General features: G+C 42.4%; 1 protein-coding gene across 1 annotated transcript in view; it reads right to left on the minus strand.

The window, feature by feature from the left end:
• Positions 1-18,116, minus strand: part of cdhr2 (cadherin related family member 2) — a 112,382-nt gene extending 94,266 nt beyond the window's left edge. Inside the window, exons 1-4 of the mRNA XM_041194386.1 lie at positions 18,101-18,116; positions 14,064-14,135; positions 2,222-2,361; positions 824-883 (exon numbers count right to left, since the gene is read on the minus strand). Of these exons, the coding sequence (XP_041050320.1) occupies positions 824-883; positions 2,222-2,361; positions 14,064-14,135; positions 18,101-18,116 (288 nt within the window). The remainder of the gene's footprint in view (positions 1-823; positions 884-2,221; positions 2,362-14,063; positions 14,136-18,100) is intronic.
• Positions 18,117-20,489: the final 2,373 nt, after the last annotated feature.

Below are 20,489 nucleotides of genomic sequence, written 5' to 3' on the forward strand. Positions count from 1 at the left end.
TATCTACTCTGCCCACACCCCTCATGATTTTGAACATTTCTATCAAGTCTCCTCTCTAAGGAAAACAGTCCCAACTGCTCCAATCTTTCCTCATAACTGGAACCATCACTGGAACCACCCTCGTAAATATGTTCTGCACTCTCTTCAATGTATTCACATTCTTCCTAGTGTGGCGCCTATACTCAATACTCCAGCTGAGTTCTAACCAGTGTCTTACATAAGTTCATCATAACCTTGTACTCTATGCCCCTATTAATGAAGCCTAGAATACTGTATGCTTTAGAAACAGCTCTCTCTACCTGTCCTGCCACCTTAATGACTTAAGTACATATACACCTAGGTCTCTCTGCTCCTGCACACCCTTTAGAACAGTATCCTTTATTTTGTACTGTCTCTCCATGTTCTTTGTACCTAAGTGTATCACCTCATGCTTCTCCACATTGAACGCCATCTGCCACCTGTTTGCCCACTGCACCAATGTCCTTTTGAAATTCATTTGCCTTTAGAATTCTCTTCCCCAAAAAGCAGTAGAGGCTGGGTCACTGAATATGTTCAAGGCTGAGCTGGACAGAGTTTTGATCTCCAAGCGAGACAAGGGTTCTAGGGGACATGCAGGAAAGTGGAGTTAAGGCCACAATCAGATCCGCCATGATCTTACTGAATGACAGAGCAGGCTCAACTGGCCGAATGGTCTACTCCTGCTCCTATTTCTTATGATCACTTGATCTTATTCTTAACCTTGGCCTATTTACCATGCTCTCGCAGTTCAATTTTCCACTAGATTTAAACATTTTTATTATTAAATAAATATAACAAAACTCACCATGCTCTTTCTATTTATTTGATCACTAACAGCAATGGAAACTTCCAAAAGAGGCTTAGCCTAGTATTAAATACAGAAGAGGACAATTTAGCTCTGCAAAAAATACTACTTCTGACACATTTTATTCATAAAACTAAAAATGTCTGAACAAATCTTGTGCGCTTAAATGACTGAGATGGCAGAATTTTAAGATTAAGCTGAACCTTATTATTTAAAGCAGTTTGCAAGTGATATTTATAATATTAATCAGACTATAAGACTAATTAAATCTTTGAACATATGAGAAAGAGCTGACACTTCACTGGTCCAGACAGTAACATCTTCCTTCACATCCTCTCCCAACTGACTCAGGAGGTCATGGCTCCCCAAGATATTAGACCTTAGGTCTCATTATAATGGTATCAGAGCACATCAGTGAACAGTTGTGCCAGGTTTGCCCCTGGTGGTGCTGCAGTGGCCTTCAGATAAGTAGATGCAGGGGTCAGGTCCAGGATCAGAGCCAGCATCCAGGGTCAGTTCAGTACCAGTCATAGCAAGTTCCAGAAATTGTGGGTCTCAGAATTACAAGGCTATTCACGAGGACCTAGAGATTAATGACATGGTCACAGGGGCCAGTCAGCCAGGCCCCACTGAAGGGAGTGGGTGGTCGATGAGGTTGGTGAGGGGAGTGGGGTGGCTGGTGAGAGGAGTGTTGCTGCAAGGGCAACCACTGCTGCCAGGGAGGAGCAGAGGTGGAGGGGGGATTCTCCGTGGTACATAGGTTTGTAGAGTGCCTGATTAGGAGGGCGCTACTCTCTCCCCCCCACCCACCCACCACAGCCCTAGGCCCACAGGGAGGCAACCAGGGTTTACCAGGTGGTCTCCCTACATGATGAGAGGCCCTTGCACTGCTAGTAAAATACCAGTGTTGACGGGCAGAGGTCTTTAACTGGCCAGTTAAGTTGCTCAATTAGCCTCTAGGGTGGCAGGGCCATCCGCTACCTTCACCTCATCATCAATACATGCAATTCCAGGACTGGTGGGAACTCTGGCTAATGTTCCCTTTCCTATCCCAGAAACACGAGGGTCAATGACCATTCTGCACCATCAACCCAACTGTGTTCAGCTAACTCAACAACCATCTTTTGAGAGATGAACAGGCGAACCCTGTGAGAATTCTCCTCGTGGACTCTCTGTACTGTATATTTAATTATTTTTTGAAGCCTTGCTTTCATTTTACATATTCCTACATGAGAGGCATTGAGCAGCAAACAGCAAGCATATAAAGAACCCAAAGCGACTCTGAATCCATTGAAATGTTTTCTAAAGATAAATCATAACACCGAACCACAGTTCAGAGCTAGAACCAAAACTCTTGTGCTTTAAAATTGCTATCAAGCTTCACTTTTACTAAATTACCTCTCGGTCCAATTCCCGTGCAACTGTGACAATGCCAGTATTTCTGTCCACTTTGAAAAATGTAGAATCTGTTCCAGTCATATAATAGGTTAATGGGTCATTTTCTTCGTCATATGCTAACATCCTATATGCTTCTGCACCTGAAAAATGATAAAATGAACAATTAATCATTCATTCCTTTATTCAAGTATGAAAAACAGATATTCTTACACTAATCTGGATGTCATACACCCTATATCTTGTTTTGTTTCAGCCTCAGCAAAAAAAAAAAATTAATACAAATATAAACACAGAAAATGGATGTAGACTTAGAAACAAAGGGGTGGACATTCTCCCAAGGAAGCACCAGCTGGCCATCTGGTAGTCCTGATGGGTGCCCTGTTTATTGTGAGCACAATGCCTCATTAACATATAGCCACCCATAAGTGAGCTCCCTGGGAGGCCTGCTAGCTTCAGGTCATCAAAGCCAGCCTCAGAGCCTGGAAAAAGCAAGGTCCAGGTAAGGGGTTCAACACTCAGGCAGGCATGGGTGGTGCAGAGGAGGGAACTCCTAGTCCAAGTGCAGCAGATGATCAGTTTGTTTCTGCCAAAACCTGGAGCGAGATCCCTGTTACTCCTGGCTTCACAAAAATAACATTAAACACAATTTCTGGCCTCCTTTTCAGCTGACCCACCTGCTGAAACTGTGTGGAAGAAGCGCAGTGCCTGCTCCATCCAGTTATCATTGATAATGGCAATCTTGGTTCCATATATGTCACAGGACCCTGATCTTCATTTTAAAAGTAGCTGCTGCCTAACTCAGGCAGGTGCTCATGCCACTGAGAAATAGGCCCACAGGATGATGCTGTCAGCCACTGCATTAGCAGGAACTGGCGGTAATTCAGTCACCACTGCATTGGGTGCTACCACCCCAATGGCAGGGATGTGGAGGGGGTGGGGGGTGTCAGGGGTAAGGGGTCAGGAAGCCACAAGATCTCCCCCATGGCTACAGAGGTCTGGATTTTTCTCTGCTATCCCATCCCTAATGAGGTGAATAGTGGCAGAAATAGCAGGAGAAATTGTACGGAGGGGCCTACTGCTGCCCCAAACAAAAAACTTTCCACCACCACCCTCCCACTGCCCTCGCCAAACACCTCATGGACACCACTGCTGGCCGCCCTTCCCCACCCATCACTTCCCAATGCTGTCAGGAAAGCAAAGCTCAGGGCCGATATTTTACAGAGCTTCAAGGAGCTGGCTGGTAGGCGGGGTGGGGCCTGAAAAATCAGGAGGAAGGGCAGAGAGCAGGGCACAGCATGCCTGTCACCTTTAATTAAGGCCACTTCACACAGCTGTTGGCATTTTACCAGCGGTGGGTGGGCCCTTTGCTAGGTAAATTCTTCCAGCCTCTCTCCAGCCTCGGGATGGAGGTAATTTCCTCCTGATTGGGCCTAACTGTGGCCCCTGGAGGCCTGGAGAAACAACTGCCCTGCTTTCACCAACCCCACCTGGCCAGGGCCTTCCTGACTGGCCCCAGCAACCCCAACCCACTTATCCTGGACCAAGGGCGGCATTCATGCTGCTTCTCCAGCTGGATGCAGTCCCAGTATTGGCCACCAGCGGCTTGGGACGTCCTCCCTTAAAGGGACAGGAGCCCCAACAGCAGCTCATTAGCTGTCTGATGAACGTAAAATCAGTCAGAGCTCTCAAAAATGGCCAGTTGGGGTTGCCCCATCTGCCCCTCTTAGCATCATGCTCTGGGAAGGCCAGTGAAATCTGATGAGAGTCACAGCTGGGGTAATGGTGGAAAGATGGAGGTACAACATCTAATAATGACCTCCTCTGTCTGTTATTTTATTAACTTGCTGAAGGGCTTTCTGTAGTCCACAGGGCATTCAGAGTACTTTAGCCTGGCCTCCTGTCTCTCTGGGTGCTGCAGTGGGATTCCTGCTGTGTAGCAATGGCAGCTTCCACATGCTGGTGGGAATGCCATCAGGGGCTCTGTCCAGCGTGACCCAAGAAACTAGACTAGCATTGTTTTTAGGGTTTGGGGAGCAGGCAGAAACATCTAGGGGATGAGTAAAGAAAAATAACCCCACACCCTTTCAAACAAAAAAACATACAGAATGAAAGAGAATTGAAGAAAAGGAGTGCTAGACCATAAACATCAGAAGCAAATTAATAGTAACTACCAATATATTAATGGTACATGAGCCTTTTATAACTGCACTGATCATACATCAGAAGCTGCATTGATGGGAATTTACTTTCCCTGCTCGCATCAGAGCTGGATAGTACAAAATTCCTGCATCATTTGTAGTGGGAAAATTAAACTGCAGTACATGATTTGTGTACTGCTGAACAACATTAACACTACAGATAATAGCACTATCCATGGCAACTCTACACAAATAAACTGTAGTGTTTAATTATGACATAGTAGATTTTGTGAATTAGTAAAGTCTGCTCTTAATGGACCTTGGGGTTAAGTAGAAAATTTAAGGAATTCGCTTAGCATTATAATTCTGTTCAACTAATTAACAGCCCTCCACTGATATTTGGTTTGTTTTACCAATGTGGACAAGTGCATCAGCAGGTTTTTTATTTGGAAATCTCTCAAACAGCTGATCCGTGCTGAATGGCACATATCAGCACTCTGACAAAAAGCATTTTCAGTAACCCTCGTCTTCCTTATAACAGGGGCAAGAAAGAGAAAATCTCTCTGCGTAGAGAACTCCCTGCTAGGTAACAAGAATTACTATGGAAACTTCATTTCCCTTTGTTGCTGAAGTCATATCTTCCAAGCACTCTCACAGTTGGTCAGCTACCAGAGCAGCAAAACATTTACTTAAAAGAAAAGTCAACGAGGAAACTGTGTGCGAAATCCTAACACCTAAGGAGATATGACCAGCAAATGTCTCTGTGTGAAATAAGATTATGAGTCAATAGATTTCACAAGGGAAAAAGAGCCTCCTCCGGACTGTCTGACTAATAGGTTCAAGATGTAGGGATGTATTGTTCTCAGGTTGATCGGTTGGAGGTGGAGTGTGAATTGAGCCACCCATGTGAATCCAGAGTTAACCTTCTACCTTTCCGTCTCAGAAATCTCATTAGCAATGCAATCAAAACTTACAGCAGTAATACTGCTACTAATAGACACACTGCTACTAAGAAGGGAGGGAAATTCAATCCTCGTGCACTTTCTAAAAGGCTGCAGCCAGTCAAAGGGGTTCAGCCATTTTCAAGAACCATAGAATTCCAGATGTTTCAAGGAGAAGCAATGGGGTTTTAGCAGCAGCAATTGCTCCCAAATTTTCACGTACACCTGTAGAGGTATTGCTAGCTAAAATCAAAATTAGTAGGAAGAGATTCTTGAGCACAAAGGGCAGGAACAGAAGGCATCATTACAGAGTTGTTCAGACTGTTTCAAAGGAGATAGTTGAACCAGTGATAGGGATCTCCACTACCACAAGAAATGCCACATAGTGCAAGATGAGATTCAATAACCTCTGAAGGATAGATAAGGTAAGTCAAGGCATTATCGCCGATTCATATGCTCAATCATTCATGCAGACTTCACTGAATTTCTGATCTATTATACTCTTTTTCTATCAGTGCAAAGGTATCAGGAAACTATCTTATGCAAAGAGTAACATCTGCAAATCCTCCAGCATTATCTTTTCTAAAACCAATTCTGACAACTCACAGAGGCTTCTGCTGATCTTCAAGAGCATTCATTTAAAGGAACAATGCACTTCCACCTCTCAAGCCACACTGTGACAGGTGTTATGGAGTGTGGGTATCACCGTAAAGGCATTATTTATTGCCTTAGTTGAACTGCCTTTGAGAAGATAGTAGTGAGCCACCTTCTTGAACCACTGCAAACCATGTGACGACAGTACACCCAGAGTGTTACAGAGGGAGATCCAGGATTTTAGCTCAGCAATGATGAAGTGAAGTCAGGAAAGTGTGGGACTTGGTGGGGAACTTGCAGGTATGGTGTTCCCAAGCACCTCCTTCCCTTGTCCCTCTAAGGAGTAGAGGTCACAGGTTTGGAAGCTGCTGTTGAAGAAGCCTTGGTGAGTTACTGAAATGCGTATTGTAACTATTGTCATTATGTGTCAGTGGTGGAGAGTGTGAATATTTAAGGTGGTGGAACATACGAACAAGGAGCAGGGGTCGGCCATTCAGCCCCTCAAGCCTGCTCCACCATTTAATAAGATCATGGCTGATCTGATAGTAACCTCAGATCTACATCCCACCTACCCCAGTAACCATCACCGGCTTGCTTACCAAGAATCTATCCACATCTGCCTTAAAAACATTCAAAGACTCTGCTTCCACTGCCTTTTCAGGGAGAGTTCCAAAGACTCAGAACCCTCTGAGAGAAAAAAGTTCACCTCATCTGTTTTAATTGGGCGATCCCTAGTTCTAGATTCTCCCAAAAGAGGAAACATCCTCCCCACATCCACCCTGTCAAGACTCCTCAGGATCTTATATGTTTCAATCAAATCGCCTCTTATTCTTCTAAACTCCAGCAGAACAAGCCGAGCCTGTCCAACCTTTCCTCATAAGACAACCCACCCATTCCAGGTATTAGTCTGGTAAAAACAAAAAAAACTGCGGATGCTGGAAATCCAAAACAAAAACAAAAACAGAATTACCTGGAAAAACTCAGCAGGTCTGGCAGCATCGGTGGAGAAGAAAAGAGTTGACGTTTCGAGTCCTCATGACCCTTCGACAGAACTTGAGTTCGAGTCCAAGAAAGAGTTGAAATATAAGCTGGTTTAAGGTGTGTGTGGGGGGCAATAAATTTCCGCAATAAATTTCAAAGCATATTAGCAAATGCTTTCTGGAAATCCAAGTGCAGTACATCCACCAGTCCCCCAAATGTGGTCTCATTAGTGCCCTGTACAACTGAAGCATAACCTCTCCCTATTTTTGTATTCAATTCCCCTCGCAATAAAAGATAACATTCTATTAGCTTTCCTAATTACTTGCTGTACTTGCATATTAGCCTTTAGTGATTGTGCACTAGGACACCCAGATCCCTCTGGACCTCAGAGTTCTGCAATCTCTCTCAATTTAGATAATAAGCTTCTCTTTTATTCTTCCTGCCAAAATAGAAAATTTCACTTTTTCCCCAAATTATAATCCATTTGCCAGATTTTTGCCCACTCACTTAATCTGTCTATATCCCTTTGTATGATATCCTTATGTCCTCTTTACAACTTACTTTCCTGCCTATCTTTGTGTCACCAGCAAATTTGGCAACCATCCCTTCATCCAAGTCATTGATATAAATAAACGCTTGAGGTCCCAGCATTGATCCCTGTGGCACAGCACTCCTTACATCTTGCCATCTTAAAAAAGATGCATTTATGCCTACTCTCTGCTTCCTGTTAGCCAGCCAATCTTCTATCTGTGCCAATATGTTACCTCCTACACCACAAACTTTTATTTTCCGCAATAAATTTCGTAGCATATTAGCAAATGCCTTCTGGAAATCCAAGTGTAGTACATCCACCAGACCCCCTTTATCTACAGAACATGTGACTCCTTCAAAGAACTCCAATAAGCTGGTTAAACATAAATTCCTTTTCACAAAATCATGTTGACTCTGCCTGATGGCCTTGAGTTCATCCAAGTGCCAAGTGGATAAGGTGCCAATCAAGTTGGATGCTTTGTCTTGCATGATATTAAATTCATTGAATGTGGTAATAGCTGCACTCATCAGGTGTTTGGGGAGTATTCCATCACACTCCTTATTTTTGCCTTGTAGATGGTGGAAAGGTTTTAGAATTAAGAGGTGATATGCTCACTACAGTATACCCAGCCCCTGACCTATTATTACCTGTGCACCTGTAGTATTCATCAAGGCATCAATTTCAACAGTGGCATCTGCCACTCTAAATGCCACTAATGTTCTTAGAACCTCTTCTTATTCCTTGATGCTTTGTCCTGAATGGTGTCAAATTTCTTGAGTATTGTTGGAGTTGAAGTCAGAGAGAGTATTTCATCACAGTCTTCAGCCCCAAGAGCCTTTTAAAAGCTGCACAAGGGTTGAATTTTCCTTCCTTTTAGTAGCAGTGGGTCTATTATTAGCAATTCATGAATTCACCAAGGCTCCTTCAACAGCACCTTCCAAACCCACGACCATTATCATCTAGAAGCACAAGGGCAGCAGATAGATGGGGACACCACCACCTGAAAGTTCCCCTCCAAGCCACTGACCATCCTGACTTGGAAATATATCGCCGTCCCTTCACTGTTGCTGGGTCAAATACCTGGAACTCCCACCCTAACAGCACTGTGGGTATACCTACACACTTAGACTGCAGCGGTTCAAGAAGGCAGCTCACTACCATCTACTCAAGGGCAACTAGCGATGGGCAATAAACGCTGGTCCAGCCAGCGAAGCTCACATCCCGTGATGTTTGCCCTACATTGATACTGAGATTTTCTGAAATTTCTCATCCCTGGAACCATTCTCATGAATCTTTTCTGCACCCCCTCCAATGCCTTCACATTCTTCCTAAAGTGTGCTGCCCAGAACTGGACACCAGAGGCGACTTGAGTTGAGGCCGAACCGGTGTTTAATACAGCTTTAACATAACTTACTTGTTCTTGTACTGAATGCCCCTATTGATAAAACCCAGGAAGCTGTAGGGTCTCAACCTGTCCTTCCATATTCAATGATTTATGCACATATACACCCAGGTCCCTCTGCTCCTGCATCCCATTTATAATGGTGCCCTTATTTTATGTTGTCTCTCTCTGTTCTTCCTACCAAAATGAATCAATTCACACTTTTTGCATTAACTTTCACCTGCCACTTGGCTGCCCATTTCACCAATCTGTCTATGTCTTTGTGAGCTTTGACACTATAACACCATAAGACATATGTGCAGAAGTAGGGCATTCGACCCATTCAATGAGATCATGGCTGATCTGATAATCCTCAACTCCACTTTCCTGCCTTTTCCCCATAATCCTCATTTCCCTTACTATTAAAAATCTGTCTCTCTTGAATATACTTAACGACCCAGCCTCTACAGCCCTCTGCAGTAAAGAATTCCACAGATTCACTACCCCCTGAGAGAAGAAATTCCGTCTCATCTTTGTTTTAAGTGGGCGCCCCTTACTCTGAGATTATGCCCTCTAGTCCTAGACTCTCTCACAAGGGGCAACACCTCTCAGCATCTACCTTGTCAAGCCCCTTAAGAATCCTATGTGTTTCAATAAGGTCGCCTCTCACTCTTCTAAACTCCAGTGAGTACAGGCCCAACCTACTCAACCTCTCCTCAACAGAAAATCCCTCCATCCTCGTGATCAACCTAGTGAACCTTCTCTGGACTGCCTCCAATGCCAGTATATATTTTCTTAGATAAGGGGACCAAAACTGTTCACAGTATTCTGGATGTGGTCTAACTAGTGCTTAGTTTTAGCAAGACTTTCCTATTTTTATATTCAATCCCCTTTAAAATAAAGGCCAACATTCCATTTGCCTTACTTATTACCTGAACTTGTATGCTAGTTTTCTGTGATTCATGCACGACGACCCCCATGTCCCTCTGTGCTGCGGCTTTCTTCACTCTGTTTCCAATTAAGTAATATTCAGCACCTCTATATTCTTTTTGCCAAAGTGCATAACCTCACATTTTCCCACATTATATTCCATCTGCCACATCGTAACCTGTCTATATCTCCCTGTAGACTGTGCTATCCTCACCACTTGCCTTCCCACCTATTTTTGTATCATCCACAAACTTGGTGATAGTACATTCATTTCCCTCATCTGAGTCATTTATATTGTAAATAATTGTGGCCCCAGCACTGACCCCTGTGGCACTCCACTAGTTTCAGGTTGCCATCCTGAAAATGCCCCCCTTATCCCAAGTCTGTCTTCTATTAGTTAGCCAGTTCTCTATCCATGCTAATATACTATCCCCAACACCATGGGCTCTTATCTTATTAAGTAACCTTACGTGTGGTACCTTATCAAAGCCTTTCTGGAAATCCAAATATATTACATCTACTGGTTCCCCTTTATCTATCCTGCTTGTTGCCTCCTCAAAGAATTCTAATAAATTTGTCAGGCATGATTTCCCTTCATGAAGCCATGCTGAGTCTGCTTGATTATATTATGCATTTCTAAATGCTCTGCTATTGCATCCTTTATTATAATCTCTAACATTTTCCCAATAACAGATGTTAATCTAACTGGCTTATAGTTACCTGTTTTTTGTCTCCCTCCCTTTTAGTATAAGGGTGTTACATTGGCAGTTTTCCAATCCTCTGGGACTTTACCAGAATCTAAGGATTCTTGGAAGATTACTACCAGTGCATCCACAATCTCTGCAGCTATTTCCTTTAATATCCTGGGATGCAGCCCATCAGGTCCAGGTGACTTACTGGCCTTTAGCCCCATTAGTTTCCCTAGTACATTTTCTCTAGTGGTAGTTATTGTATTTATTTCCTCCCCCTCCCCCCTTTTTCCCCCATGATTGTTTAGTATTTTTGGTGTGCAATTAGTGTCTTCTACCATGAAGACTGAGGCAAATTATTTATTCAACTCCTCTGCCATTTCCTGGTTCCCCATCATTATTTCCCCAGCCTCATTCTCTAAGGGGCCTATATTGACTTTGGCCTCTCTCTTCCTTTTTATATATTTAAAGAAGCTCTTACTGTCCATTTTTATATTACTAGCTAGTTTTCCCTCAAAAGTTTATTTTCTTCCTTTTTTTTTGGTCATCATCTGTTGGTTTTTAAAACTTGCCCAATCTTCTAGTTTACCACTAATCTTTGCCACATTGTATGTATTTTTCTTTCACTTTGCTTCTATCTTTAACTTACTTGGTTAACCATGGTTAGCTTATCCCTTTCCTACAAACCTTCTTCCTCATTGGGATATGTCTTTGTTGCGAGTCATGAACTATTTTCTTAAACGTATTCAATTGTTCATCAACCGTCTATTCTGCTAAACACCTTTCCCAGTCCACTCCAGCCAAGTCTGCCCTCATTCCTTTGTAATTACCCTTATTTAAGTTTAGCACAGTTGCTTCCGAACTAAGTTTTTCACTCTCAAACTGAATGCTAAATTCCACATGTTCTGGTCACTGTTTCCTTGGAGATCTTTTACTTTTAGATCATTTATTAAACCTGCTTCCTTACACATTACCAGGTCCAAAATAGCCTGATTCCTGACTGGATCCACAACATATTGTTCCAGGAAGCAGTCCCAAACGCACCATGAATTCTTGCTCATGGCTACCTCTGCCAATTTGATTTTCCCAATCTACATGAAGATTAAAGTCACCCATGATTAATATACTGCCCTTTTACATGCCCTCATTATCTCCTTATTTATTCTCTGTCCAACAGTATAGCTACTGTCAGGGGGCCTATAGACTTCTCTCACCAGTGTTTTCTTCCTCTGTTATTTGTTACCTCCACCCATATGGATTCCACTTCTTCCAATCCAAGATCATTTCTTGCTATCGTACTTATTCCATCTCGTACTAACAAAGCTACCCCAGCACCCTTTTCTTCCTGCCTGTCCTTTCAAAAAGTCAAATGCCCCGGACTATTTAGTTCCCAGCTTTGATCTCCTTGTAAACATGTCTCCGTAATAGCTACAAGATCATACCCATTAACCTCTATTTGTGCTGTTAATTCATTTATCTTGTTCTGAATACTACATGCATTTAAGTAAAAGAGCCATTAATTTTGACTTTTTACCATTTTTTCCCCCTTTGACCCTATTTGGTGCTGTTTTTTTAATGTTTGTACACTCTGTCCCTTCCTGTCATGCTCTGGGTATCATTACCTAAGTAGCTGCTCCCCACTTTATTTAGTTTAAAACCCTGTATACAGCCCTAGTTTTTTGATTTGCCAGGACACTGGTCCCAGCATGGTTCAAATGATGCCCATCCCACCGGAACAGCCCCCTTCTACTCCAGTACTAATGCCAGTGCCCCATGAACTGAAACCCATTCTTCCCACACCAATCTTTGAGCCACGCATTTAGCTCCTTAGCTTTATTTACTTTTTGCCACTTTGCCCGTGGTTCAGGTAGTAATCCCGGGATTATTACCTTGGAGGTTCTGCTTTTTAATTTAGCTCCTAACTGTTCAAATTCTTTCAGCGGCACCTCCTTTCTAGCCCTATTAATGTTGTTGGTACCAACACGGATGATGACAACTGGATCCCTCCCCTCCCACTCTAAGTTCCTCTCCAGCCCTGAGAAGATGTCCTTAACCCTGGCACCGGGCAGGCAACACAGCCTTCAAGACTCGCGCTCACGGCTGCAGAGAACAGTATCTATCCCTCTAATTATACTGTCCCCTACTACTACTACTATGATGCTATTTCCTCCGCCACTTGAATGGCTCCCTGTACCATGGTGCCGTGATCAGTTCACTCATCCTCCTTGCAGTCCCCACTCTCGTCCACACAGCTTGCAAGAACCTCGTAACTGTTGGACAATTGCAGGGGCTGAGGCTCCTTGAATGCTACCCCCTGGGTCCCCATACCTGCCTCACCTGCAGTCACACCCTCCTGTCCCTGGTCACAGACAAATTCAAATTATCTAACCTCTGGGGTGTGACTGCCTCCTGGAGCTAAGTGTCCAGGTAACTTTCCCCCTCCCTGACATGGCGCAATGTCTGCAGCTCAGACTCCAGCTCCTTCACTCTGACCTGAAGTTCCTCGAGCTGCAAACACTTACTACAGATGTGTTTGCTCCGGATCATCTTGGTGTCCAGCAGTACCCACAAGCTGCAGCAGCAACACATCACCAATCCTGCCATCGCTATCTTATTTTATTTAATGTATTAATTAATTACTCTACCATCCCTGCTCTTTACACTTTATTGAAATTAATTATTTACACCAGTATCGATATTATGCTTAACAAGCTATTAAGAAAGAAAATAAAGAGTAGAGATCTAAACGCTAACTCTAGAACTTAACCTTAATCTAAAGACTAGAAATTCTCACCAATCCATCTCATCAATCAGCTGCTCTCCACCATCTTTTTAAATGAAGTCACCCCGCTCCTTGTTTAAAATAAAGTCCACACGCTCACCCATTCTCTGTTTTAAATAACGTCCACACGCTCACCCACTCTCTGTTTATTCTCCTTTGTTCCACAATTTCCAACTTTTGTATCATCCGTAATCTTTGCAATTGAGTCCTGTACACCAAGGTCTAGGCGATTAATATATATCAGGAAGAGCAAGAGTCTTAACACTGATCCCTGAGGAACTCCACCATAAACCTTCCTCCAGTTCTTTCACCACTACTCTTTATTCCCTGTCACTCAGCCAATTTTGTATCCATGTTACTACTGTCCCTTTTATTCCATGAGCTCCAAGACATTCTTCACAAGTCTCTTGTGTGGCACTTTATCAAATACCTTCTGGAAGTACATCACATACACAACCTTACCCTCATCAAGCCTCTCTGTTACCTCACCCTTTCTGGGACCTCATAAATCCCTTTATCTTGAACCTAGCAGTCAGAGTGTCCAAAGGGGCTTTATTTCCCTGATGATATCTATTGACTCATAATTTTATTTCACACGTAGGCATTTGTTGGTCATATTTACTTAGGTATTAGGACTTCACACACAATTTGCTGGTTGACGTTGCTTTCAAGAAAATATCTTACTGCACTGCTAGTTGACAAACTGGGAAGCGCTTGAAAGATATGACTTGAGCAATGAAAGGAAATGAACTTCCCACTATAATTTCTGTCATCTAGTGAAGAATTTTCCACTCAAAAATCTTCCCCCTCTTGTCCCTGTTGTAAAATAAAACTGATTTGAATTAATGTACATAGTTTGCAATAGTGAACCTACCTATCTGTGTGTCTTCATTAACACTTACAACAGTCATATTGGAGGCAAATGTTGGTGGATTGTGTGCTGAAGCTAAAATTAAAAAACAAACATGGTTAACTGCCAGGAATATTACTTCAATGTAAATAAAGCATTTTACAGCATATCAAAAGATAAATATACAAACTGCCTGCTACTGTTGTCAGTGTTAAACTGGCTTTCAACTGAAGCTGAAAAATAGCCAGAAATCTCTATAATGGCAATTCCATGTTTAGTGGCTGGAATTTCATTTTGTGACCATTTTCAATTTGAAATCAAAAGCCTGCAACAACTGATATGTTTGAGCTGATGGGCAATAGGATCACACGATTTTGATGTTCTACCATCAACTGCAGGTGCTCATCATACCCCAAGAGGCAGTTTGACGATCTTAGCAAGGAGCTCAGTCAGCCGGAAAACTGACCAATCTCTTGTGGCATGTCCAGAAGTGGTGGATGCGATTGGAGATGAGGGGCAACAGCAGGCCAGTAATTGCCTGTAATTTTTATATGGAGCCAACAGAAATACTCCTGCCCCTCCTAGCTCCACATTCAGGTAGATTTTTAAAAACTTACCTTACTGTTTATTCTATAGTCCCTCTAATGTTAGGTTGTTTTAGAAACTGATCTGTCAAAGCTTATTTAACACAGGTTTCGAGGATTTATTTGCCCATTATAGCAGAAGGGTCCTACAACAGGCACAGGCTCCTTTTTGCGCATTTAAAATGGGACAGCACTACTTTCAAGTGGCTCACAGGAACACTGGAAGCAGCATGGTCGAATATGACTGCAGCCATGCTACTAGTGCATATCACACACAAGAGGCCAGCTTGTGATATTGGACACATGAGAGTGTCCTTTTTTCATCTGAAAAGCATGCACTGAGCATTCAATTTCTAGATAACTTTCCTTACAAAGTTAAAACCCACCCAGGATTACAGGTATCTCCGGGACATAAAACGTTTCTCGGACTGCTGTTCCCGTCGCATTCTGAGATCCACACTCAGTGTCATGAGCCGCCATATGAACACACTCAACCGCTCCCTCCAGCAGCACCGCCATTTTCAAAGCTGCGCTTGCCCTCAGTTTCATTTTATTCGTCTCATCCGACGCCTCAACAAGAAACTTTTTCTCTTTCTCTCAAGTGCTAAGGAACACAATCTCCAACAACTTATTGTCACCAACACCCATCTAGGACCCTCCAGCCCTGCCTGTCCCTCTGTCCCCACCCCATCTTCCAATTCCAGCCCCGGCCGTGTATTCACTATACCCCTGACCTTCCCCTCTCCGACACTGAATGTTCAGTGCTCAGCAAAGGACTTAGTTTCATATCCTTACGCCCTCATCTCAATGAATTTCTGGCTTGGCACGATGCCGAACTCTTCTTCCGCCGTCTTCGTCTCCGTGCTCCCTTCTTTAGGCAGAAGTCCTCTCCCCATTCAACGGATCCTTTTACCCACCTCCAATATTCTCCCTCCACCTGGACCCCTCCCTCTGGATTCTTACCTTCTCTTGATCTTTTCATTGAGAACTGTCAGCGTGACATTAGTCATCTCAATTTCTCTGCTCCTCTCACCCATTTTAAGCTGTCTCTCTCTGAACTTACTGCACTCCGTTCTCTCAGGTCCAACCCCAACATTGTCATCAAACCCGCTGACAAGGGTGGTGCTGTTGTTGACTGGAGCACTGACCTCTACCTCGCGGAGGCTGAACGTCAACTCGCAGACACTTCCTCCTATCTCTCCCTGGACCATGACCCCACCACTGAACATCAAGTCATTGTTTCCAGGACTGCCACTGACCTCATCTCCTCTGGAGATCTTCCTCCCACAGCTTCCAACCTGATAGTCGCCCAACCTTGGATGGCCCGTTTTTACCTGAGTTTTTCCAGGTAATTCTGTTTTTGTTTTCCTTACAAAGTGCTATTTGAATTATTTCCAAAACCAGCAAGGACTAAGGTTCTCCTGTCTTCTGGCTAAACATCACCACTACATTGGCCTTCTGCAATCTACCATGAAGAAACAATTTAATTCTCTAAGTTCTCAGTTTAAATTTAATATCATACCTTTCAGAAATAAGGAAAGAACTAAAAGAAGACTGCACATTATTTTATGCGGTGACATCTTCTGCAAAAAAAGTCAATAGTTACATTAATTATTTTTCATTTCAAGATCTAAAAATAGTTAATATAATGCGACATTTCAAATTTGTGCTTTAGGTCCGATAAATAATTTCACTTTACACAAATAAATACTCTCTTAGACAACTGAAAGCATATTATAAGAACAAGAATTATTGTAGAATTTTATGGTGCTCATTCAACAATTCTAGAACATCTATTAAATATTTATTCAATATTACATATGCACAAAACAATATGCTTTTGAATTTGTGTCTGCTTTAGAGACTTTCAAATGTTCCCCAAAAACAGTCTTGAGCATTTTATTTGGAAATTGACTTGCACTAACCGATATCAACTTATAGCACAGCCAAGAGGTGTCACAAAAGTAAGCCCTTGAGATCTAAACTGGATGTTGCTGAAATTGTCATGGCGATTCTCTAATCTCTTAAGAACATTTGAAAATTTGGGCAGACACAATCAATGCAAATTGTGAAGCTGCTTTATTTTACAGCAAGTTAGCACACTGAACAACAATTGTGATCATATCCACTTAGTTCTGTTAAGACATCTGTTTTTACATGACATGACAAAATAATGATCTCACTATAGTTACCCATATCTGCAGGTCAGATGGTTTGACTTAAAATGATGCCAGGCTACTTAACTTCCATGCGACTATGTTGCAGCCTTGCTGTTTGATTTCCTCACAGCATTCTGTTTCAAGAACCATACTTACTGCAGGTGTGTATGGGCGGAATCAACCCAGATTTCCACTATGTGCGGTAGCAGGTGGGATTGTTATGACCCAGCAGTTGGTAAAGCTGAGTTATTTAAAAAACCCAGAGGGAATATTTTCCAATAAATTATATACATTAATAGCTTCAAGTCAGGATAAAGGACATTTTACCCACCTGCCGCAATGGCAGCTTTTCACGCCGTATTGTTCACCTCCTGCCTCATTAATTATGCAGTCACAGGAAACATGCCTTCTTGCTGGCGGGTGACCTCTGAATCGTCCGCCACACCGTTACCTTGCCGCTGCCTCACTCAGGTGCCATGCAGCCACACACACAGTTCTCAATACTTGTAGCCCATGACTGCCCCATTGAAGACATGGCCCTGAAAGCCAGGGAGAGTTCAATGATGGGACTGGGGTGCCTTTTCGAGGCCTGCCATGATGTCCTCTACCCCTGTTCTGGCCACAGGAGGTCAACAATCTCACCACTCCAGCTTGGGAGGCGGTGGCAGTGGTAGTCAATGCCAACGCTACACAGAAGTTGGCCATCCAGTGCAGAAAGAGGATGAACGATCTCATCCGTGTCATGAGGATAAGGCAATTATCTCATCACTCCAAACCTGCACACACGTATCCCATCACACATTCACTGGCTTTTCACTCACTGCCAGCTCAAGGGACATCACCACTCACTCATTCACACACACCCTCACATCTCCATCTGGCCTCATCTCCTCTGGACACTGCCTCCTCAGCACGCACCATCTTGAGACCACTTGCCCAGATCAACATGTCCCCACACACACCCTGGGACACTCCCCTTTACCCAGTACAGCCCTCGTCCTGCAGCGACTCCCCTTGACTGAAGCCACTTCTCCCCCTTCCCCAAACAAGCTCTACTCCTGCTAACAGTGATGATATAGTCAATGGAAATAAGGAAATGATGGACAAATTGAATAGTTATTTTGAGTAGAGGATGTAGATAGCATGCCTGACATCCCAATGAAACTAACATTGAATCTGACAGATGAGGGAGGGACAGTAAGAGTTTTTCCTTTTAGTAGCTGTTACTTTTTTTGCCATTTTTAGTCACTCATCATATCTCTCCCAATCAGTGCTACTTTTTCCATTCTTTATCTCTTAGTTTTATGTTGTCCCTCACCTCCCTTGTTGGCCATGTTTTTTGTGTGGCAAGTAGAGCTCTTGACATTTAGGGATACAGTTTGGTTCAGTTTCAAGATAAATTATGTTTTTAAACACTTCCCTCTGATCTTCTGTCAATTTTCCCATTAACAGAATTATCCAGTTTTCTGTGGGCAGTCCCTCTCTCATCTTTTGAAGTCACCCAATGTTAAATCCAGTAGCTGTTTCATGTTTTTGCCTTCTCTACATAACATTAAAGTCCATCTTATTATGATGACTATTAGAAAAATGCTCACACACCATTTGGTTGTTAACTAAATCTGCATCGTAGCGCATCATTAAATCTAATATAGCCTGCTCCCTGGTTGGCTCTAGGACATATTGTGCAGAAAACTATCCTGAACACACTCAAGAAATTTACTACCTTTCAAACATGATCTAGTTTGCTTAACCCAATCTATGTTAAAGCTAAAATCCCAACAAAGCCACTCTACCTTTACTATACGTTTGTCTAATTTGCGCATTTAAACCTGCTGCTACTTCACAGCTGCTAGAGGACCTATTTGCCCACTTTTCGCCCACCTTCTGCTGAAGAGCGCAGGCTGAACTAAGTTTTTAATAGTTATTCAAAACATTCAGCTGCTTAGACATGGTTAATATGGGTTTTACCCCAATACCCACACCAATGGAATTTAAATTAGCAGACCTAGGGAACCCATATATAACTTCGTCTTGGTACTATAAGTGGCATAATCTTTTTACAAAGGGGAAACACCAATGTAACTCACTTCAAAGAAAGCTCTAGACCTTTATTTCTTTTTCCCTCTACTTCACTTTAATAATGGTGAAAAAATTAAACTGTGAAATGAAGCTTGAAGGCACTGATCTCCACACATGGCTACTATAAAAAGCAGCAGCAGCGATAAAACAAACACTTAAAAACATCTACTGACAGTCCTGAACCATCAGGAGTGCTAATTTACATTGATAGGAAACACTTCCAATGGATTCAGAGCTTCTAGTGATGTACCCTTTCAAACAGAGTACAAGTTTCCATAGCAACTGGCAGACCTAAATGTTCTGCTGGGTTTTTTTCCAAACGCTTCAACACTTTAGAGGATTTTAGTAAGCGATTTTGACTAATGGCTACAAATTACCTCTACACATTTTCTGTTAATTCTTTGGAACTGTTTCTGCGCCTTCTGCATCTAAGCAGCTGAATGTTTTGAATAACTATTCAAAACTTAGTTCAGCCTGTGCTCTTCTGCCTCAATAAAATAAATAGTTGCAGAAACTGTACCAAAGATTCTTTCATAAGGTTGCTCAGTTTATTGTGGTATCATGCATAACTACAGTTAAAGCCATAATCTGAATCCTAACCTCCTGTCCAGTAGATATTACGTTCCCCTTTCAATTGATGCAGCCATTTTCAGTCATGTGAAGTAAAATATTCCTGCCTATGTTCAACAAAAAACTATATGAGTGATTAAGGTGCAATTAACTTTGTGCGAGTAATTGGCAGTGAGGAAGACCATGGCAGAGCAGAAGTAACATGAGCTGTTGACATAGTGGTGCATGGAATGTAGCATGACCAAGCAGAAAGAGAGGAAAATGGGAGAATATAAAGGAAGAGATACAGTACCACAATCTGCTAGGAATGTCATTAATTGTCTTTTTTATATATAGTTTTATTCATTATCTACATGGTATATTGTAGGTTAGAGGAGACATCCTTGCAGTGTCTGATTTTTCTTCCATTCAAAGTCACAAGACATAGGCTTACTGATGTGTGAGCATTAGGAAGAAAATACTCAGCTGATGCACACTGCACACCATGATATCCAAATGAAATCAATGAAAACACAAATCTTACTTCAAGTTGTATTGACATTGCATTGATGATGCCCCAACAAAAGGAGGATTATGCTTGAATTTGAAGACTGGTTGTGAAATTTTGACTGAAATGATAACTGAGTACATGACACTTATCCAGGGACTGTTTAACAGAATCAGGTTATCTTACAAGAAAACATTCTGTAGATGATTCAACAGAAAGTCAGCAGTAAATCTTTTGGAGTAAAAGGTTTGGAAAATCATTGTTGGAGTAGAGTAGGATTCTTCACATGTATACTAGCTATTTTCACATATTACCAAGTGGAATTGGTACATCTATGTTCACTGCATAGGTGGTAATCCAATTTATTACAATAATCAGAGAGTTTGTTTTTGCACAGTTTTGGCTTTAGGTTATTTACCTTATATTTTTAATGCTGTGGATAAACAGCGACCTTTAGTCTGGAACTAGAAAATACATCACTGCCTACTTATCCTTTGTGTTGTGTGTGGATTACTAACAAATTCATCATAGCCAATTATCTCAAATCACTCCCTGAATTCCTAAATGAGCC

Source organism: Carcharodon carcharias, chromosome 8, assembly GCF_017639515.1.
Source record: "Carcharodon carcharias isolate sCarCar2 chromosome 8, sCarCar2.pri, whole genome shotgun sequence".
Taxonomy (NCBI): Eukaryota; Metazoa; Chordata; class Chondrichthyes; order Lamniformes; family Lamnidae; genus Carcharodon; species Carcharodon carcharias.